The 23455-nt window shown below is 39.6% G+C and overlaps 2 protein-coding genes across 2 annotated transcripts in view; one reads left to right on the top strand and one right to left on the bottom strand.

Annotated features, from left to right (window-relative positions):
- The window catches only part of si:ch73-127m5.1 (neurotrypsin), a 43872-nt gene extending 23969 nt beyond the window's left edge, over nt 1-19903 (bottom strand). The window contains exons 1-2 of the mRNA XM_036141930.1: nt 19599-19903; nt 12980-13022 (exon numbers count right to left, since the gene is read on the bottom strand). Of these exons, the coding sequence (XP_035997823.1) occupies nt 12980-13022; nt 19599-19697 (142 nt within the window). The 5' untranslated portion in view covers nt 19698-19903. The remainder of the gene's footprint in view (nt 1-12979; nt 13023-19598) is intronic.
- Nucleotides 1660-5783, top strand: LOC105928241 (E3 ubiquitin-protein ligase TRIM21). Its single transcript, XM_036141971.1, has 2 exons — nt 1660-1845; nt 3834-5783. The coding sequence occupies exon 2, from the start codon at nt 3836-3838 to the stop codon at nt 5519-5521; it is 1686 nt and encodes a 561-aa protein (XP_035997864.1). The 5' UTR covers nt 1660-1845; nt 3834-3835; the 3' UTR covers nt 5522-5783.
- Nucleotides 19904-23455: the final 3552 nt, after the last annotated feature.

Genomic DNA, 23455 nt, shown 5'->3' with positions numbered 1-23455 from the left:
CTTTTTACCCAGGCTGCAACAACACGGAGCTGGATGTCAACAAATAACAGGAAGTTGAATGTGTTTCAGCAAAGTTGTTGGTTTGAGAGGCCAATTTAATCTCTCAATGCAATCGGGTAGATTAGGAGAGGTTGGCAGAAATATCTTTTAATGTAATGGTCCGCTCCCACTACAGGAAAGAGATTGCTTTTTGCATCGCTATTCCTGTTAATCTGCCTAAATGCTAATATATGATGCTAAGGCTGTTTTAAACTGTCAACTCTTTTTTTTTTTTTTTTTAGAGAGTTTAATCCTGTTTGAATGCAGAGCTGTGTAACATTGATTGGTCTTTCACACACAAACGCATGACATCGATTCTGGTCCTTGTATAAATAATTAATGGCTGCTCACAACATAAAGACTGCTCTATGCACATTTATACTAACAATAAATTAATGAATGATTTAACTGTCTGACACAGAACAGTAAATCAAATTGTTTTCTCTCAAATATTAAGTTTGAGGGAAAACGATTTATTCTGGATGGATCTTGAGTTGTACTTCCTGCAGAGAAGGCAGAAAAGGAGTCCTTAGTTATTGTTCTTTAAGAGCAACTGAAATTGAAAACAACCTTTGGCGTCTAAAATCTTTACAAAGAATGTCTGATCGATGTATCTCTAAAATTTTAATGTGCTAATTCAGTTGATGTTTTAATTTCTTATGTCCTACATCAATCTTACATTTAGATTTTATTCAAACATTTGAGTTTTAGAGTTTGTAACAGTGGAAAAGTCGTAGAAAAATTAAATTGACTTGCATTTAATAAGGAAGGGGCTGTACTAATGTCTGAGTTCATACGACCACAAAATAAAATGTGCTGTAGTATGACCTCAGGAAATCGTAATTTTGCTAAAATATGAAAGCTATAATATCCCCCTTAAAGTATATTACCTGCAGCTTATAAAGAAGAATATTTCTCTATTGGTGCAAATTGTGTTTTCTATCATATATATATGAATGAAGGAGTATTTTTTAGCAACAGGAAGAATAATGTGATGACCCAGGTAATAATGTGGTATGTGTGTAATTCAAGCCACTGGGGATCTGAGGGGATTTTTTTTTTACTTTCACTTTTGCTAGTTTTTCTTTCTCTTCCCCAAGCCTTTTATAACTCTGACATTCCTTTCATTTACATCCTTCCCTTCTAATCTCTAGATCTGAAACATCCACATCTTTTAATGTATTTTCCTTCTTTAGCGTTTTCCCCAGTGGAAGAACTTTGCTTCTTCTTCCACTGTAAAGCCAGTGAACCATGATTAATGGTGGAGGTGCTCCAGCATTAGTGCAGCAGTCTTATCTCAGCGACACACACACCGCTTGGCTATCCAGAAACGTTATCACCCAGCTGCAAATCCTAAAGCCCACCATACAGTAACACACATACACACGTATATCCGAAAGGGTTTTGCCTGACTGCAGCAAAAACACAAAATTAAATACCCTTGATCCATATAGATGATGACAAGAAGGATGGGAGTAAAAGTGAGAAAGTGGGAGAAAACTACTGGAAAAAGAACTGAAACTATCTATGCTGGTGATTAACACAGGGCAGCTCACTTCAATTTAAAGAATCATCCAGCCTGAAAAGGCAGGTAAAAAAAAGAAGTGCCTGTCTCTTTAAGAGGTGTGGCGCAAACGGGAAGTAAATGGGGGTTGCTGGGAAATAAATGTCCAATTTCGCAAGTATGTAGGTATTTCTGTTGCCTTTAGCTGCAGGACTGTTTTCTTGCTTCAGTGCGGTCTCTGTCCGTGTTGGTTACTCAGCTACAAACTCTCTGTCCTGCAGAGCAGACATCCAGCAGAAGAGGTGAGCTGAACTACGTCATCCTTACCAGACAAGCTGCTTCTCTTTTTTTTCCCTCCAGCTGCACTTTTCAAAGTCAACGCGACACTTGGATATGAAGTAACAAGTCAAATGCAGTTTTTAGTCACATGTAGTAAATGCAGTGTAAGACTTTTTTTTTTCTTTGTGTGTGATACAAAACAGAGGTTTTGTGGGTTTTGTCACTGTAACTCGGATTTACTGGGCGTGATTGGCTAGTTGCAACACACACACACACACACACACACACACACATATGTATGTATGTGTGTGTGTGTATATATATATATATATATATATATATATATATATATATATATATATATATATATATATATATATATATATATATATATTTAATTATAATAATAATTATTATTATTATTACTGACCCTAGCTCCGCCTAGCTCCACTCATCCATCTGGGACCTCTCCATAGGAATGACTTTTTTTGAAGGCTGGGCCTTATCAAAAATCCTTGCATATGATTGGATAAGCCACTTGTCTGTCATCTTTATCGACGTGCTATTTCAACCACTCACACCGAAGCTAACCCGTGACGCTGTGAGAGCGACGCAGGAAAAAACAGTTATTATTATATATTTTTTTTAATGTGTTTGCGGCTCTAGTGGCACGCGTTTTATTGACAGTGAGCTGACAGGAAGAGAGGGGAAGACAGGTGGCAAAGCGCCGCAGGTCGGAGTCGATTCCGGGCCGACCACTTTGAGGACTAAAGGCCTGCTAACATGGTTCACGATAACTGCTCTGCCACGGGCGCGGCCCAGAAAACAAAACTTGGCAAATCCGGTCGGGAGAAGGGCGAAAACATGGTTTCCACCAACAAAAGCCTTCAGAGCCGTTCTCTGATGTTCTTTTAATGAAACAATATTAGGTAGATTGGACAACACGGAAGAAATAGCAGCATCAATGTTAACGCTTGCTTCCTCGATGCGAGCCGCCATTGTTGTCTGAATCAAAACAGTCTCACTTCACGGTCGCTTCTCCACTACGTCACATCTATGAAACTCCTAGCCTCGTGAGACCATCCTGATCTCGCAAGCTTTCAAGGTTTCACTCGCAGATCAGTCTGGCTACTCTCCGTTAAAGAAAATTTGGAGCCGTTCACCAAACGAATGTCCAATCAGCGTTGGCTTTGAGGAGGGTTGAGGTGTGACGCAACGAGGAGCGACAGTTCAGTCTAAAGAACATGGCGGCTTCAGCCGATGAAACTAGCGTTAGCGTGGCTATCGAGCAAGTTTTATCGGAATTACAGAGTATTTCTTTGCTGAGCTTACGAGCCTTTACCTGCAGCAGCAAGAGTAGCTTGGCTTGTGGTTGTGTTTTCGTCGTCGCTCGTAACAGAGTGACGACGAATCTGATTGGTTCATTTGGCCCGTCTATCACCAACATAGGCCAATCAGCTAACCAGTATTTTTGCCCCTTCCCAAAATTACTTCAACGGAAGGTTTCCAGATGGATATGCGGAGCAAATCTATCTGGCGGAGTCAGGTAATGAAACTCCAGCCCTGCGTCCTGATTGGCTGGACAATAAAATTGGTTGGAGAAATCACTTTCTATGGGAGATGTCCCAGATAGATGTGAGTGAAGCTAGGCGGAGCGAAATCCATATGGCGAGAGTCAGGTTACATTATTACAGCATGGTCTCATAAACTGTCTCGAGATGCACCAAGCAGTCAACCCGGGGTCGAACAGAGGTTCCCTTTGTTCGACTCTGCTTTGAACATGGTCACCAGCAGGTCAAATATATGGATTCAAAACTACCTCTAGCAAATTACGTCCAGGGCATTTTTTCCGACGTTACGTTTTAATACTTCTGAATTCGGTTCAAATCCAAATCCTTTGGTCAGACCGGAAGTCATGAATCTGCACGAGACAGAAGAGCCTGACTAGTTTACCAGTTGAACTGACAATGAATATAACATGTTGATTTATTTGTTCTTTGTGTGCTTTTAGAAATGGCAACCAGTGCAAATCTCATGAGCGAGGAGCACTTGCTCTGTCCCATCTGTCTTGGCGTCTTCAATAAACCAGTGACCACTCCTTGTGGACACAACTTCTGCCGGTCCTGTATTATGACCTACTGGGACACCACACCTGTCTGCCTGTGTCCGATCTGTAAGGAAGAGTTTGTAATCAGGCCTAACCTCAAGGTGAACACCTTCATGGCAGACGTGTTGTCAGAGTTCATGTCCCTTCACGTGACAGACGTCCCCACCCAGCGGTCAGCAGGTGGGCAGCAGGCCGCCTCCGGCAGCGAGGTGCAGTGTGACAGCTGTAGCAGCCGCGCTGTGAAATCCTGTCTGGACTGTGTCACCTCATTCTGCGACGGCGACCTAGAGCCGCACTACAGAGCTCCCGAACTGAAGAGGCACACGCTGGTCGAACCTCTGGCGCGTCTGGGGGACAAGGTCTGCAGGACGCATCACCGGCTCATGATGCTGTTCTGCAGGAACGACAACTCGGTGCTCTGTGACTTCTGCGCCAGCTTTCAACACGCCGGCCACGACGTGGTTTCCGTGCAGAGGGGATACGACGATAAGACGCGCCGGCTGGGGGAAGCGGAGGCGCAGGTGCAGCGGATGATCCGGGAGAGGAGGCAGAAGGTCCAAAGCACGAGGGGGTCACTGGTACAAAGCAGGACGGAGACAGAAGGCGTGGTCGAAAACGCCACCGGGGGCCTAACGGAGTTGGTGTCTGAGATCCAGAAGACCCAGGAGGAGCTCTTAAAGGTGGTCGAGGAGAAGCAGAAGGCAGCAGAGGAACAGGCGGAGGGGTTATTTACAGACATGGAGAGGGAGATTTCTGGTTTGGAGGTGACGGCGAAGGAGCTGGAGGAGCTAAGGGGGGTTAAAGACCAGGTGTGTTTCCTGCAGAGGTTCCCTCACCAGTCCCTCCAGCCACACACCATGGACCTGTCCACATGCAGCTTCAACAGGCACCTGGAGGTGCAGCACTTGCGTAAATCGGTGAGAAACGCAATATCCCAGCTGCGGGGGGTACTGGGGAAACTGAACGAGGACGTCAACAGATTCTCCAACAGCGCAGACGCGTCGAACGAGGTGACGCTCCGGTACATGCAGCAGTACGCGGTGAACGTGGCGCTGGATCCCGACACGGCTCACCCCATGCTCAGCCTGTCCTCTGACGGGAAGCAGGTGCGGTACAACGTGGGCGTGGGTCTGTGGGAGAACCAGGTCCTCAAGCCCACCAGGTTCACTCAGCATCTCGCCGTGGTGGGACGGAGAGGCTTCTCTTGCTGCAGGTTTTACTTCGAGGTTCACGTGGGCAAGAAGACCGAGTGGTGTCTGGGCGTGGCAACGGCGTCGCTCCAAAGGAGCGGGGATTTGGTCCGGAGTCCCGGCTGCGGACTCTGGGCCATCTGGTTCCTGTTGGACAAGTTTGAAACCTTCAGCTCCCCGGGCGTATCGGTGTACGCAGGGAAAGCGGAGCAAGTCGGGGTTTTCGTTGACTCCGTCGCAGGTCAGGTGTCGTTCTTTGACGTCGTCACAGCGGCTCACATTTACTCCTTTACTGATTGTTTGTTTACCGAGGCGCTCTATCCGTACTTCAATCCCTGCGATAATGAGTACGGTTCAAATCTGGATCCAATGATCATTGTTCCTGTTCCTTCTGCAGAATGAGCAGCGTGTCCGTTGATCAATTATTTGATTTAGTTCCGAAATATATAAGAACACGAAAACTGTAGTTAAATGGCAGAAGATGGAGAATATTTCTAAAAGCAAAGTTTATCTTATACTGTTCTGAACGTCTGGTCCAGACGTGAGTTTTGATGTTTTGTTTTTTTTCACTCATGCACTCTATTTTCTGTTGAAATTCCAATATTTCTTATTATTATTCTCCCCCAATTTGAAATGGCTGTTTAGATTCCTAAATACAGTGTGTGTGTGTGTGTGTGTGTGTGGGGGGGGGGGGGGGGTGGTATTTGATACACTGCTGATTTTGTAGGTTTTCCAACTTGTGAAGCATGTAGAAGTTTTCAATTGTTATCAGAGGTACTCTTCAACTGTGAGTGGCGGAACCTAAAGCAAAAATCCAGAAAATCCCATTGTATGATTTTAAAGTAGGGGTGGGTACCGAAACCTGGTATCAAAACGGCTCCAGGGCCATGTCGGACGGTCCTCCACCTTGTCAGTCCTCTTAACGGTACTTTTAAGGTCGCGCTCAATTTTTCAGGGAGACTTAAGCCTCATTTACACTACCCTTTTTTAACTGTGCTGAGAACGGTCCGAGCTCGGTAACTGAGATAACTATTGAGTTTAAATGGAACGCAACTGAACTGAACCGTGCCAGACACAACCGGACCGCACTAAATCTAGACCAGTTCGATAGGTGGACTTGGCCCGGTTTTTCACTGGCTCGGTTCTCTGATAACAAAGAGCGCATGAGCAGACATTCATAAAAATACTAGCTTCCCTACCATGCCACGCGATTTCCAGTGATGATTCTGCTTGGCAGTGTGATGAACCTCAACGTCTGTCGTTGTTTCTTGCGTCTCTAAGCCCTGATTAGACGTTCGTTTGTCTTATCCACTTCCCAAAAGCCGACTCCGTCAAGTAAATTCACCAAAGGTTGCCTTCTTCGCCTGACTCTCCGCAAACAACGAAATATCACAATTATAACGAAACATAACTTCCTGAATGTTACGGGCGCCGCCATTTTTATTTGCTTGATTCCCTCCTTCAATCCCAGAGAGCTGTAGTACCGTAGATCGTCACTAGGAGGCGAGGGACCGTACTAGGGTGATGTGTAAACCACTGATCTCTATAATACACTGGAGTGCTAATCGCCCGCTGTTTGAACGAGTCGCTTTGAAGCCACCAGCCGCCATATTGGTACTCCCTATTTCCCTCCAGTAACTAAGGAATATGTGCGCTACAGCATCGAATAACGAGGATTTTCTCATGTTCAGGGGGGGCTTAAGACTTTTTTTAAATGTCAAATGCCATATACTTTTATGTTGTGTACTAAAACTATCAAGTACTGAGAAAGTCATGTGCTGAAATATTTTGCATTTTTTATATATATAAATATATAAATAAATAAAAAATAATCGGTCGGTCAGTCGGCGGGCTGCTGCAGCAAACTCAGCTTGAAGTCTGTTTCCCATTGAAAATGAGTCGCGCATGAGCAAAAGCTTCTACTAGATTACAAAACAGCATGTAAATACATACATTATAAAGAGAATTTTTAACAGGTAATTGTATTTTTTGTTGTCTTCTCTGAAACTTAAATCAATCCCTCCCTGTAACTGATTCACAGAGCCTCTCTTTTATTCAGCTCATGCACTGAGGGTGCCTCTGCTCCTTTTGTTTAAAATTGATCATATGGAAAAATGTATAAATGTAGTTTGTATTCAGATAAAATTGTATTTAATACTTAAAATTATTTTGAGTACTTAAAACTTTTTTGGAGCATATTTAGAGGGTTTTTAATTTAAATAATTCTTCTCAATGACAAAAAATAACTTTTTACTCAAGATATATTTTAGCCTTTTCTTATATAAAAAGTTATTTATGTAATGTTTTTATTACTCTATTTCTATAAAAAAAAGTTTATTTTGTACTTTTGATTGCTTTTGTTCCAAATGTTTAAAAAAATAAACCAGTAAGTGATCGTGATTTGCTTATTGTTTGTTTTTTTTACCTTTTTTGTTTGATTAAAATCGTATCGATAATGGTACCCATAAAATACCGGATCGATAAGGAGTATCGTTAGTAGTAGTAGTGTCGGTAAATAATTAATGATACCCATCCCTAGTAGGGGGACCTTGTTTGTACTCTTTGAGACTGTATTTACCAAAATGTCTGCAGGTCATTGACCAGGTCCTGCTGTGTAGTTCTGGGCTGATCCCTCTGATTCCTCATGATCAATTTGTACTGGCTGGTCAGAGATCAAATGCTAATTTCAAAAATGTGTTTTTTCTGGATTTTTGCTTTAGATTTCATCACAGTTGAGTACCTATAATAAAAATCAAAGACATGCTTTACAAGTGGGAAAACCTGCAAAAATGGCAGCGTATCAAAAACTTACTCTCCCGACTGACTGTATAAACCAAAAGACACCAAATTTTGCACACACGTCAGCTCCTAATGAGATTTTAGTAGCCAAATGGCTCTACAGTACCCCCTAAACTCAGTCAGCCCAACCGGTAAAACGTAGACATTTGAAGTTTATACACAGATAAAACCCTCCAAAACAAGAAAAAAAAAGTCTTAAAAGTACGTCCTAAAAACAACAGAAAGCCAGCCTTTTTGAGATTTTACACGTCAAATTTTGATGAACTAAGGATTTTGATGTATAGGCTTCAAATTTGGTTGGTATCCTCTTAAGGTGTGGGGGATTAAAAGTTGTAAAAATGGTGAGTTTTTGAGCACGTCTGTTGGGAATAGCCAGGCCTCAAACTGTGCCTTTGCACTAAAAAAGTCCAAACTTTCACATAGAAAGGCATGGATATGGCAGCATAAAATAAAGAAAAGGAAATCTTTTTTCACTTGGAAAAGTCATTCTCTCTGAACCTCTTCATCTAATCCACTTGACATTGTGTCAGAAGAGAGAGAACAAGTTTTTCTCATTTGGTTTGGCTCTAACTTTTTAATATGTCATCAGATCTGCAATAAAATCAACATGCCTCTAAAAGATATTTAGGAAAAAGATTGGTGGGCGTAGCAAAATACATCTGCCTCGCCCTCCAGAGGCATTAAAGCAGCAACAATCAACAAAATACTGTTTAAAAATTGTAAGTAATCATTGCCCAAACATATTTCTATGAACTCTACAGAAATTTTAGAAACAGAAACCCAAGATTTGGTTCCAAGTATTAGGGATTGATAACAGTGATTTTATTTTTATTTTATATAAATGTGGGAGCCCTCACCAAGGCAATGTTCTGAAATCAAAGCTTGGATTTAATGTAAAATTTGCTACTGAAATTTAAAATATTTGTTTCATTTTAAAATATAAATTATATTTTTTTCTTACACATTTATCCACATCTGTTTCCACCACAGAAAATGTGAATGAAACTTTCTACTAGGATGGCATGGATGTATTTTATTTCTAAGTGTGAATTATTTATTTTCTTAATAAAAAAATAAAAAATAAAAAAAAGTACAAAAAAAAGGGGAAGTGCCAAGTTAGGGATCCAAAAGGACTAAATGTAATTTTGTGAGAGAAAGCCTCTAGAACTGGAACCAGAGGCTTTACATGATGGCATCACCAGTGACTTTTACTAAATTGTCTTCTATTAAGGGTCATAATCGTTAATAGTTAAGAATCTGCTGCCCCAAACAGGGACCAGAACCAAATTAAACGCAAATAGAGTTTAATACAAACTCTTCAGCTTGTAAAATTCAATTGAATTGCATGTGAGATTTGAGCCTTTTATGACCACTGATCTCTATAATTGATAAAAAACAACAAGTAATACACAAAGCTTTAACTACATGAATGAGGACTGGTTTGTTCGCAGGTATGAAATTAGAGAAGGAAGAGATGGAAAAGACAATCCATAGCAATAAAATTGCGATGAATACTGCCAAAGAGACATATTAAACCAGAGCCAGGTTGAATATTGGGCAAAGACAAAAATAAAATTCAACAAGCTTGCTTAACTTTATACTTGCATTTTTGCAAAGCTATGACATTATAAATGGACTGAATTTCTATAGATCTTTTCTAGTCATACTGAACACTCAAAGCATTTTGCACTGTAGCCACAGTCACGCTTACATTCATGCAACTTGAGGTTAAGTGCCTTGACCAGGGGCACATTGACATGTGACATGGAAAGCTGGAATTGAACTCACATCCTTACAATTGCAAGACAACTCTACCCACTATGCCACATATGTCCTTAGCTGTGTTTTCCATTTGCTAGTTCTTCCTCCCATTATCCCAAATGCAGATCCAAAATAAAGCTGGAAACTGAGCTTATGTCTCAAGGAAAGCCCAAATTCTAAATCTCCTGCTTGAGCTGTGATCAAAGAAAAATCCAGGATGACAGATTATCAGGTTGATAAATCAGGTCAGTCTTCCCCCAAAAGGCAGATTAGGCTGCATGTTCAAAATCTGTTTATTTTTCTCGATCATTCAATGTTTGACGTTGATTCCCCTCCAGAAATCCACGTTCAGTGCAGCTTCAGCGACAGCAAAGAAGAGAACGAGTAAATCCTGCTAGGTTTTCAACCAGGAACTCCCTGTGCTCCACATATAGTGCCTTTTAAAATGCAAGTTAAATATTTTAGCTCAAACTACAGGCGGTTATTTACAGTGAGGTAAATGTTTGCAAACATTACCGACTTCATTAATAATGCATCTTTAACTGTAAGTGGCTTAGATAACAAAGCACGGGGCTTTAAATTATTAAATGACTGAAGTCAGGTAAAGAGCAATTAATGTTTTATGATTAAATACTTGCAAATATTACATGTAAGTAGTATTTGAACAAATTTAGTAGACACTAGAATTTTTCCTTTTAATAATTATTTTCTTTTAATATAATAAAATAATATATTTATGTTTGTTAACAAAATGTTTACAGCATTACATAAGCTCTCTTAATATATGTATGTAAACGTCATCATTTCCACACAAAAAATAAACACAAAGCTTTAATTTCTTAATATAAATTAACTAATTATATTTCAGTGCCTCTGTTTGGGTTGGTTTAGGTTTAGTTTGCTTCTCTTAAGCTTATGGTAAATTATTTTAGTTGCAGTTTTATGTCTAGTTTTTGCATTTTACATTCACAGGAGAATAGAAATTAAAACTAACACAGGTACAGTTCTTTGATCTGATTAGGTTGGAAAGAGCATCGCCATCATTTTAGATCCTCCAACTCTAAAATGATGGTGATGATGGTTTAAAAAAATCCTTCAATATTTAAATTCTATCCACCAGATGTGAATACTAAGAACAGGCATAACATTTAGTCATTTATTTTAAATGTTCCTCAAATGTCTGAAGATTTCAAGGAGCTTAAGTTCAAGCTACACAAACATAAATATTGATTATATTAAGCTTTAAAAGTTATGTAACACTTTCAGATATTAATTTATTAAAAACTAAATGAATCATACATCATTTTCCTTTTTTTATCCACAACTTTGTGTCTTTAGCATGAAATCCTAATAAAATACAGTGAATTTTGTGGTTGTGCTTAAATTCAAGACTTTTCCAAGGCGCTGTAATAAGCCAAAGATACCACTGGACATAATTCTAAAAAGTGCAGCAATTCTTGCTAATTGTAAACAAAAATAATGGGTGAATTATGTTATAATTTGTCTTATGAAGCAGTTTTTGCTGTTTTCATAATAACTGAAGCACAGCTCAGTAGGTGGCAGTAGTACTCAGAGAACGCCTTTGTCTTGTACCTTTAAGTAAGTAAAAGCTTTACTCAGGGCCGTTAAATACAAATGCACAATATTTAATCTCATCTCTTATGAACGAGTTAAAACGACCTTGATCTTCAAAATATCTGTAGTGAAACAATTTAAAATCCGTTTAATTAGATCTGACACTGATTTTAACCGGAGCAACCATAAACACAGTCGCCTGTTTTCTTTCATTATCATTATGTGTACATGTACATCAAAATTAATCTTTAAAAAGAAAGCATTAAAAAGTACTAATTCCATTCATATGGCTATAATAAGAGTAGTATATAAAACTGGTTTTATAGTTAAATTTCTGTCTTTTGAATTTTTTTGTACAGTATACAAAAAAAGCACCACATGAAGCATTCAAACGTATAATTTATTGTTATTGTGAACAAAAGTTATCGTGACAGGATGTCTGATTTATCGTAACAACCATAAAATGTAACAGATTTTTCCTTTTTCTCTCTTCTTTTTGCTAATTTTGGTTCCATAGGAGCTCAATTTACATCTAAAATTATGTTTTAATGAAATTATAGTGTACCGTTTGACCTAACTAAGGTGTTAATGTAGCCTATTGGATAGTGGGTGTGCTTTATTTGTACAGCAGCTCTTGTGTTTTTTGGACTCAATAAAAACGATGATTTTTGTAAAAAGTTTTGAAATTCTTCCTATTGCCACTTTAATCAGCTTTCCAATGAATGGCGGAAATTATTGTGCTAAAATGTTACGCCTATTTTCCTGATCCTTGTATTTTACCATAAGAACCGTTAGATTAATGTCTAATCGTACAAATTAAACATACATGTGACCTAAATTATGTAAGATATTGATCTTTACTGTTACTGTGTTTAAATGAAAAGCCCTGCTAATGTATTGCAACAAAAAAAATTCTGTTCATCTGAATACAATTTTAGCAACCTATAAAACATCACATAAACCAAAAACCAGTCTGTGCGTCTCTATAAATGGGCAATAACTAATATTTCCCTCATTCTACTTCCTCCTCCATCCTTTTTTCCCTCATCCAGCCTCTTTTATTCATCTCAACACCCGCAGCGCTGGTCTCTGCCACGACAGCCATATTCTGCCCATTGCCTTGGGAACGCTCAGCCTCCCAGCTCTCATAATCCATTTCCCAGCCACAATGAGCATTTGACACGGTTCACGCTCGCAGGTTTGGCGTGTGTGCGGTTTCCTCACAAACATCGAGCTAACCAAATTAGGTAATTTACACCTGGTTTTAATTAGGTTACGTCCAACATATTTAGGCTTTGTGTTCCACATTTTGACCTACTCTGGTGCTAGAGGTGGCGTTACCTTGACGAGAAGGCCGAAGCGGCTGATTTATGGAGGGTTTGGAAACGTGCGAAGCCTAAATTTCCCTCGTTTGTCAGCGTGGCGTAAAATTCACAGACACTCAGCCTGAATAGGAGGAGCTCATCACCCAACCCCCCAACATCATCACCGCTATGGATTCTGATCCTCTCAGGGACGCACATGGAAAAAAAAATAAGAAGCAGAGGGATGAAGGCTGCGAAGAGGGGAAGATTTAAGACAAGGAGAGGCATCGGGAGGTGTGCTTTTATGCTGGCTGAGTCAGAATGTGGGATAAAATGAAGAGGAAAGCAGAGAGAGTGGAGACGGATGGCGTAGGAGAAGCAGGTGAGGAAAGGATGGAGGGATGGATCACTTTCCGCCTACCTGAGTTCTGCACCTCGTTAAGGTAGCTGTCCTGAGCCACCATCTGCAAATAGAGACGCAGCGTTAAACAAACTCGTATGGATGACCCCTTTTTCAAGAGAGAACAAACATTTTACAGTTTTTACAGGTTTTGATGGCAAATTAGGCCACTGGCGTTAGTGGAGCTGCATCTTAATAACTTAGACTTCCGCCACAAAGTTAATTTCCATCCATTTTCTGACCCGCTTAATCATTTCAGAAATTCAATTAAAATTCACATTCATCTCACACATAGTGATATGAGTTTTTGTTTTTGTTCTTATTCAATTTTATGACTCACAGCTAATTAAAACCCCCAAATTCAGACCGATAAAGGCAAAACAGAAGTGTTATGGTCTTTGGGCGTGCTCCGATGGTGCAGGGGCAGTGAGCACCACCCATATACGGAGTTTTTACCCGACAGCAATAACAAAACTAAATGCAACCAAAAATAACCATTAATTATCGTGGATGATGTGTGTGAGAATGGGCTATTTTTTATTTATTAGTTGTTTTTATCAGTTATTTGTTTATTTCTTATACTGTGTGTAAATTATGGGACAGAGATTTATTTATTTATTTATTTATTTATTTTTTCAAACATGCACGGATCGATGGCACTTTTTAAATTTCGTTGTTCTTGTGACAATGACAATAAAGTTTCCATTCATTCATTCATTAGTCCTCGACGCAGCTGATGCAGGTTTGATTCCGGCCTCAGATCCTTTACCGCATGTTCTCCCCCCTTTCCGGTCAGCCTACTTTGTTAAATGAGCTTCTAGTGCCACACAAAACCAGAAAAACAATTAAAAATAATGAAATGTTATGATCTACACACCCATGGGGAAGACTGCTGACTTGACAAAAGTCCAGAAGTCAGTTACAGAGATCCTCTACAAGAAGGGTAATCCACAAGAGGAAGAGATCAACGCTAAAGAAACTGGTTGTTTCACAGAGTGCTGTATCCAATCAAATGCAAAGAAAGTTGAGTGGAAGGAAAAAGTGTGGCAGAAAAAGGTGCACACTAAACAGAAATATTCGCAGCCTTGAGAGGATTGTTAAGAAAAGTTCAGTTAGGAGTTTCTGGGTGTTCACAAGGCGTGGACAGAAGCTGGTGTCGGCTTTTCAAGAGCCTTGACTTGAGGACAGGCTACAGCTCTGTCAAGCCACTCCAAGCTGGGATGATGTCGGAGGCACCATATCTGGGTTATGGAGAAAAAGAAGTGGTTTGTTGCTAAAGGGTCCAAAGTCTTCTTTTAAGATGAAGGTGGAAGTTTCTATTCTATTTGGAAATCAAGGTCCTAGAGTTTCCACAGTCAGAGATGATTTGGGGAGCCGTTCCATCTGCTGGTGTGTTGGTCCAAGTCCAGTCACAGCGGCCATGAACTTTTAGAGCATGTCGTGCTTCCTTCTCCTGACAAGTTGTTTTTTTTTGGAGCTGATTATTCCATTTTCCAGCAGGACTCGGCACCTTGACACGCTGCATATTCTGCGTTTTTTTAAATCCTCCCCAAACAGTTCTAGATATTTATAAAAAAATATATAATTGTAGAGTTTCATTGAGAACATTCTGAATACTGGATTCGTTTGAACCTATGATTTATTTTCCAATTAGTGAACAGTGGAAAGGCTTTACAAAACAAAATTCTAAAAGACAAACAACAATTTCGCATCAGCTTTGTACATATGGGTTACCTTTCAAAACTCCCAATGTCACAGTATGCTTTCAGGGTCAGGCTGCAAAAAGAGGGACTGAAGATGTTCTCTTATTCATTGGATAAATTCGAGGAACAATGTAATAGTTTTAATGCAACAAAGGAAATAGGTTCATTGACCATAATCTGTACTCCTCTGCCCCAATTTTCTGAAAAAATAAATAAAGCTCAAAGCACTGTAAGCTTTTTTTTTTATTTTGTTAGCCATGTACGGTCAGAGTGGAACTGATTTACTTTAGTCGCACATCACCATCTTGTTTTTAAGCATTGCTTTTTTTTCTGCAATAAGGAGGGAGAGCTGACTCATTTTTCTACATTTCCCTTGAATATATTTAGATTTCTTAAAGATTTATTGGCAGAGAATGAAAAGCTGGAACAAATTCTGTTATAATAATCAGAATCAGCTTTATTGGCCAAGATTATGTGCACAAATGTGGAAACTGGTTTCAAGTGCTCACAGCATACAGAGATTAAGTATAAATATAGGAATATATAATATATTAAGTTTACAGGACATAAAATACTGGATAAAAGGAACAGTATGTAGGGGTATGTGTAGACAGTTTTGTATAAAGAAAAGAAAAAAAGCTGGAGGTTGTGATGTTGCAAAATGCTTATTTTGCACCACAGCAGTGTAGCTGACGACTCAGGCTGGAACGTGTTCATCAGAGTGACAGCCAAGGGGAAGAAACTGTCTCTGTGGCATCTGGTTATAGCCAATATTGCTCTGTAGAGCCAGCCTGAAGATAAAAATCTAAACAGTTTGTGTGCAGGATGTGTGGAGTCTGCAGAGATGATGGGTACATTTCATAAAAACTGGATGGAGGGAAGGACAGCCCCAATGATTCTCTCTGTATAAAAGGCTCCTCTGTAAGGTTTTTTTCTCACTTTTCTTTGAAAAAGCCCTAAGGGTTTTTTTTTTTATTATTAGTTTTGAAAAAGAGTAGTGACTGCACCATCACTTCTACCAAAGACCTGACTAACCAGTCAAGTAAACACATTTTACTGCACAGAGCAAGGGAACACACCAGTAGTGGAAAGCAATGGATGTTATTTGACTTTAACATTAAAAATATATATTTTATTTGTGAGATCAGCCCTCAGGTCATTAGGATACTAGCACACAAGGACACAATCCCCTTCATGAAATACCTGAAGCCTGGCCAGTGAAATACAAGCTGAGTGATCTCTGCTCCCTGTTACTGTCCACTGCCATCCAGCTACGACACAATGAGCCAATTAATGCATTCACACATTCACAGGGACAGATCCAAGGGTGACTCTGGGGTGCCTATGGCCCCCCGCATCCACTGAAGCCAGCGTACTCTGTACTTACTGTAATTAAGGACTTAACGGCAAATACAAATTAATTGGGGTGTTATTATTTAGAAGACAGAGCACGTTGATCTTTGCTCCAAACAGAAGCTACTCAAATGAGAAGTGCAATGGAGCCAAGCACAAATGTTTCATTTTCCTCTGAAAGCAGAATTTGGATCTTTGAACATCAGCTAACCCAACTCGCACAGCGAGAGTTCTCAGATATTTACAGACGTCTGCCCCCTCCGGCGGGAAGCTGGAATGACACCGGTGTTGTGCACATGCATGGGAGAAGAGGAAAAGCACCCGCCGCTGTGACTGCACAGGTCTTGTTTAGAGGCGTTATGTCCTCTGAGGTAAGAAAGCTATAAATATTGAAGTTAGCCCGTGTTCTCTCAGTAATGCACCGATTACGGCGGAGACTCACCAATGTAGCCGAGACGTGCACCACGTCACACCCACGTGCATGTCCAGAGCATTCGGCTATATAACTCTCTAATAAACTGACTAATCCAGCCTAGAGAGGCAACTTTGGTAAATAGAGGATAAGTCATTTTGCACATCGGGGAATTGTATGTATGGGAAAGAAAATAGATATTTAACTTCAAAACTGGCATTATGCACCTTTAAAAAGGCTTCAGTTCAATAATTGTTGGGGATTGTCAACTGAGTAACTGAAGTAGCTGGGCTAACAACTATTAGCAGTAATAGTTAGCAATGCTTTTGTTCACATTTTGTACATTAAAAAGACTGAAGCCACATGTTTAATTAAGGAAGTTAACTAGGACTGTACATGCAATAGATTCAAAGAGATACAGATAATTTTAACTGTGACTAAATTATTTATTACTGGAACTATTATTTTGTAAATGTGCAAGACAGCCATGTTGGATTTTGAGTTTGCTGTTGGTCAAAAACGTTTAATTTTCCTACCAGGAATTTAATCTTATAGGGACTTTTCTGGTAAAAGTATAGACTTGGAAACCTTAACTTCTCATTGAAATCTCATTGCATCTTTTGACCAAATAAGCAATGCCTCAGTGTGATAAGTTATTTTCTTCTTCTTTGTTTATTGTTTTTATTACATAACCAGAGGTTAGTTGAGGAGCCAAAAATCTTACTCAGGTAAGTTGTATTTGGTAAAGAGGATGCTCAAGAACTGAGTGACCGAAGGTTTCTGTTATTTTTTTCTATTTGTTGTTTGCTTCACAGTGAAAAAATTAATACATCTTCAAAGTTATAGGTATGTTCTGTAAGTGAACTGGTGCAAACTCTCAAACAACCCGTCCAATGGGGATTAATACTTTTGCAAGGCACTCCAACACTTTCCCTTAGCTTTCGCCTCTCAGCCACTGTCATTTAAATCAACTGTACTGCAGTGGGAGGCCATCCAGTTGGCCAGTTATGCTGCTTGCTTGTAAAGGATGAATGTATGGCACACTTTAAATATAAGAGCTTAGCCTATATTGCAGTCCAAGAAGTCCTTTGTGACACTGAAACTGAGCGTCCCTAGCAGAGGTGGAATATATTTACTATTTATCCTAAATGCAAGAAAAGAAAAGTATTAAGATCAGTTTCAGTCACTTCCCTCAGTGGCTAGTCTCACCCCGTTCACCCCATAATCATTTTTTCTAGATCTACCGTTGCAAATATGCCACAAAATCAGCATGCAGAGATCTCTCAGGGGGACCCGCCGCATCTAATGATTTCCGAACAGGAACAGGTGAACCCTGGTCCTGAAACACGGGCGCTGATATTTCCATTCATGTCAATCCCTCGGCTCGATTACGCCGATGATCTGTTGTGATTTCTCACAGCTGAGCCCACTGCACGGCCGCGTGAACACACGCAAAACCACCTTCTGCAGAGGTGGGCAGAGGCTAATGGGCAACAAGCTTATCTGTTTGAGACCAGGTGGGGGGAAAAAAACACCCAGAGTGATGCTCTGGAATGATCTATACCTTTTATCACTTTATTTGTATGATTAAATGATTGTATTGATATGCAACATTTAAAAAAAAAGACATTTATCAACAGAAGATGTTGATAAATGAATGTTATAGAGCACCCTGCAGTTTTGTTGGCACCCCTGGTGAAAATGTACTTTTACAGACGGGTGTTAAAAAAAATTTGCAGAACATTTTTGCATGATTGTGCTCGAGACATCTCTGCTATTATCAGTTTTAAAGGTAAAATCTTGTTCTTTTCTCAATATTTATCATATTTCCATATGTTCATGGTTATGGCTTCAAAGATAGCGTCTTAATTCTTACAGCGAGGTGATTAGAGCGTAGCTGTTATATATTGCACACACAAAAAAAAATTAAAAAGAAAACAAAAGTCACAAAATATGTCCTTGTTGTGGAGACTGGACGAGCCCAAGATGTAACTCAAGGCTGCAGTGCATTTTTTAGGGAAACAGGCCCACATAATTACAGAACCTCCACCGTGCTTAACAGCAGACGTGAGATGCTTTTCCACAAATTTATGTTTTAAATCAGACTCACTTGGACTATTAGATGCTGTAAAGCTATCAGTTTGTTATTGAAGTTGGTGATGATGTCCCACTTTGCTGGATGTCCCTCACAGTGCGCTTTAATCATGCGCACTGTATGTCGTCATAAAGTAAACATGGGTGTTCATCAGCCTTGTATTTAATTTTTTTTTTTTTTGCTTTATTTTTTGCTCTGACTGTTAGTATGGGCAAAAGATCGACGAACATCCTCGAAATAAAGAATTAAATGCCCTCTTGCATTTCAGGGACACAAGTTCAGAGACGCACGGATCACCTGGAAATGAACAAGTTTGAATTTACAAATGATTGGTTTACATTTATTTTATAGGAATTGTTGTTGTTAATTGCTAATAACACATTTTGTTTGCCAAAATTGGTGAAAAAGCAACAGACACCGAGCATCTGACAGCGGCACCTGTTCCCCCTGCGGCCTTTTTCTGGGTTAACCTGTCCAGCTTTGAGCAAATCGCGGTGACAAGCTTCAACCAGGCGTGCAGGGTTCATCCCCGCAACACCTGCGTGGACCAGAGGAGCCACCGCCGGCTCCGTGGCATGATATCCCCTCCTCTGAGGGAGGAAGAGGAGGAGGAGGAGGGGGTGTGCACGCTTTCATCTGTCACGGCTTCCTGCGCGCAACACAATCAATCAATAAAGAGTGGCTTTGATTGGACAGTGCGCGGCGGACATGCCTTCAGTAACTGGATGAAATGCGGATCTGGTTCTTGTTAACCACCCTAACCCGCACCTGCTTTGCTGCGAATGCCTCCTGCATGGATCAGCGGTGGTTATTGTGCGTTAATGTAGGATAAGAACACAACCTCATCCAGACCTTCACATGCATAAGCCTTAAAAAGAAATCTGCCCCATCTCAGTTTAATTATCAGCCTAATTAAGATGGGCTCGTAATAAATTGGGGCGAGGTTATTAGAGCGTGACTGTGATATATTGCACACAGACACACACACAAAGAAAAAGAAAAAAAAAAAAGGCCATATTGGGGTGAAAAAAAATCCTCCTCATCACCACCAGGCAGCAGACAGAAGCCCATACGTACCTCCGCAAACAGCGGCAGCCAGAGGCAGGCGCCTCCGATCAAGCTCAACATCTCCCGGCTGGTGAGAGCCATCCTTCCCGCCCTGTGTGTCCGGGTCATAGCCGCGGATCCTCTCCCATCTCTGGCTCCAAAGCTGTCCGGAAAGGTTCCGTTATCCTTCCTGCGCTCCAAGAAAGACTGAACCTGTCTGTCTGTATCGTGCAGGGTGAGGATGTGTGGATGTAGGAGGTTCAGGGTGCGGCACTGTGAACGGGAGGGAAAACACGCACGGGCATCCAATAGTGTCGAGCTCTGCAAAAAATCTCTCTCTCTCTCTCTCTCTCTCTCTCTCTCTCTCTCTCTCTCTCTCTCTCTCTCTCTCTCTCTCTCTCTCTCTCTCTCTCTCTCTCTCTCTCTCTCTCTCTCTCTCTCTCTCTCTCCTGGACATACTGAGGGAGAGGTGGAGAAAGAAAGTGGCTGATGTAGTCTTGCGTGTTGTTTTTATCACTTCAGCTCCTGCTTTGCTGCACAAATCTCACCTCTTTTGTTGTGAATGCAGCAAAACCAGCGGAGCTCCAACTCTTGTCGGTCACCACCTGGAGACATACTAAAATACTGTCCTCCTAATTTAAATTAGAACACACACACATATGCATGGTTTCATTTGAAGCTTAGAGACTTAGACTTAGACTTAGAACACTTTATTTGTCATTTTGTATGCACAGAGTGCGTACAGAACGAAAATTCGTTGCATACAGCTTGTAAATTGCAGTAAAAATGAAATTACAGTATAAGATGCAGCAGTGATTTAAAAGTAAACGATTTAAATGTAAACAATGCAGGAGAAAGTCACAGTGTACAGGTGAGTATTTAAAAAAAAACATTTGTATGTACAGAATTTGATTGTGCAAAGGGCAATTAATGCATTTAAAAACTAAGAGGTCAGCAGCATTTGTAATGCTAGATGGAGATGCAATGATGCAAAATGTGCAAATATGCGAATGTTGTGCAGAGTTTATGGGTTATAGTTCAGCAGTTCAGCAGCAGTTCAACAGTCTGATGGCAGCAGGAAAAAAGCTTTTGCTTTTGCTTAACTGTGTGGAGTGTGTTTATTCAGCCTATATGAGTCAATGTTTTGTAAAATCATATTTTGTTGCAATGACAGCTGCAAGTCTTATGGGGTGTTTCTACCGTCTTTGCACAGCTAAAGACAGATTGTTTCCCCCAATTCTTCTTTGCAAAATAGCTCAGATTTGACCGAGAGCATATATGTAAAGACCAGTTGTTGTTGTTGTTTTTTTCAAATCTTCAAAGGACTCTGGGCTTTGACTAGGCCAATTTAACATGGCTATGCTTTAATAGATAACCATTTTTGCTTGGGAGTTCTCCTTAGTTTCTGATATAAGCCAAGCTTTTTATCCCTTCTGGGTAAGAAAAGTGTTTCATAAGAGGCAATTAGTTTGTCTGTATATACCGACTAGAAGTCAGTTGTATTGACTAAAAAATTAAGATTTTTGTTTCAATTTTCTTCTTGTTGAAAGAAAATTCTGTCCACTGACCCAATTAAGGGTTTCCCAGCTATTATTAATTAATTTGCTATATTTTTTCCCCCCTTAAAGATTTTTCACCCACTCTCTCTACCTACCGGTCCTCATAACAAAATACATGCTTAAAAGAAATATTGTGCAAAGAAACATTTTTTTATTTGTCAAGACTTATCTTGAAAGATTTATGTATTAAAGCAAAATATATCATTTTTTGTTGCTATTAAATATGTGTTGTTTCCATGAATTAAGGACTTGTTAAATAATCAACTGGAGATGTTAAATAAGCACGTTCGGAGTTTAGCTCCAACATCATCTATTAATCACAACATGTAAAATTTTAAGAAATGATGCACAAGAGGAGATGTCTGTACATAAGAATTATACATATTAAATCATCTAAGCTGCTTTGGGAAAACATCAAAACTGCTCCATAGTTTCCTCTTCCTGCTGATATTTACACGTGTGTATCCGTACAAAATGCCTCCGTGATTACCTTTCCCCACAGAAAAGATCTAAAACTGAATCTGGCAGAAAAGTATCCTCAGCGGCACAGAGATTTACCAGATAGTGACAGGAACCCTTTAAAAATGACATTTTCTTTTGTAGCTGTTGTCAAAGTTGCCTAAAAGTGTTGTTTGAAAACGCTGCATCTGAGGATAAAGCAGGAAGAAGTATTTCCCATCAGTGCAGATAAAAAAGGAGACAACTGACAGATTTTCTTTCTCTTTGCTCAGCAGTAGGACCGAGCCAGAGAGAAAGCATCAGCCTGGCCTTTTCCAGCTACTGTAAGCATATCTGAGGAGATCCGAGGAAATGCAGAGACACAGTCAGAAACAGCTCAAATCAGCTGATAGAAGAAAAAAACAGTTTAACTGACAATTATGATGTATTTGATGTATATGGTTTGCCAACCTAATTGGTCTATTTTTAGCTAATTCGCTTGTTTGCACTTTTTTTTAGTTAACCTTGTTGTATTTTTATTTTTTTAGTTTTCATGTTAATTCTTGTGAGTTTGATATTTATTTATTATCTTCATATACATATTTTCCTAATAGTAGCATCATTAAATAGACTAAATAGTAACCATACCAATGGTTTATGTTTGTATACTCAAATCCCTCATTTGTTCAGAAATGTCTTAAAGGGGGACCTGTCTGACAACATGAAGTAGGTAAAAATATCTCAAAAAGCGAAGCAAAATAAATTCCTTGACATCTATCTGTGTACAAAACCATTTATTGGACCTTAAAGGAGAATGTCTGAAATAAATTAACATCTAAAGTGCTGCAGGCCTTACTTGCTCCTGTAATGTCGGTGTTCACCATTCAACAAAAAGAAGGAAAAAAAGAAGGCAAAGAGCACTACTGAGGAAAAAGATAATTAAAAGGCTCATCGTGCATAATCAAATACGTATAATACCGAAAACCATGATATGTGCCCTTGAAGAGGAGATATCATGGTTTTCCATTTTAACATTGAAGTCATTCAGTTTTGATCTACACATAAATTGGTGCAGCAATGCTTTGATCTGAATTCCTTGTTAATTTACCACAGTGGCTCTAAAATGTTTTTGTTGTTGTTTTTACACCCCCCTTTGAAAAATGAAAATTTTTCAGTGTCAAAAAATTTAACTTTCTTTGTTTTCTGTTTTTTATGCACTAAAGTTGTTGCTTTGAAGTACTTTACAGTTAATTACATTATAGCACAATGGTTTCTAACAACTATAATTTTACAATTTTTAAATATAGCCACACTTTTTTTTTACCATGTAGTATTAAGAACAATGGAAAAGGTTTTTAGTCTGACTGGTACCTGTAGTCCAAACAAAGGATGAAATAAAAAAGTTTTACTGCCTGTGCAGAGAACTCGTTCTCTCTGTGTGGAAACACGGCACATTACTTTTAACCAGCCATGAAGATCATCATCAATAAAATAGAGAAATACAAAATAGATGAGATGAAAATCAAGTCATTCGTATTAAAGACATACTTCCATTACATTAAGTTTTATACTTTTTTCAGGAGTTTGTTGATATTATTCATCTACAGACAACCATCATACCTCAATGCAGTGAAGCTGTTTCTCTAAAAACAGAGAGAATCCCTTCCTAGTTATGCTATTGACTGCCAGTACAGACCAAACAGCAGGGGGTGCTGTTGTCACATTTAGAGGGGATCAGACAGCTTGTATTTTACGGACAAAAAAAGGCAAGCCTGTTCTTGTGCCCATTGGAGAACACGCTCCACTATTTGAGAAGCACTGATTTACCTCCACGTTCCCCTTTTTCAACCCTGTTCTGAGGTACATCAGATAGCAGCCTGATTTGATGCT

The sequence above is a fragment of the Fundulus heteroclitus genome, chromosome 10 (genome assembly GCF_011125445.2).
Source record: "Fundulus heteroclitus isolate FHET01 chromosome 10, MU-UCD_Fhet_4.1, whole genome shotgun sequence".
Lineage (NCBI taxonomy): Eukaryota > Metazoa > Chordata > Actinopteri > Cyprinodontiformes > Fundulidae > Fundulus > Fundulus heteroclitus.
Note: the sequence above shows the minus strand (reverse complement) of the source record. Positions and strands in the feature narration are given on the sequence as shown.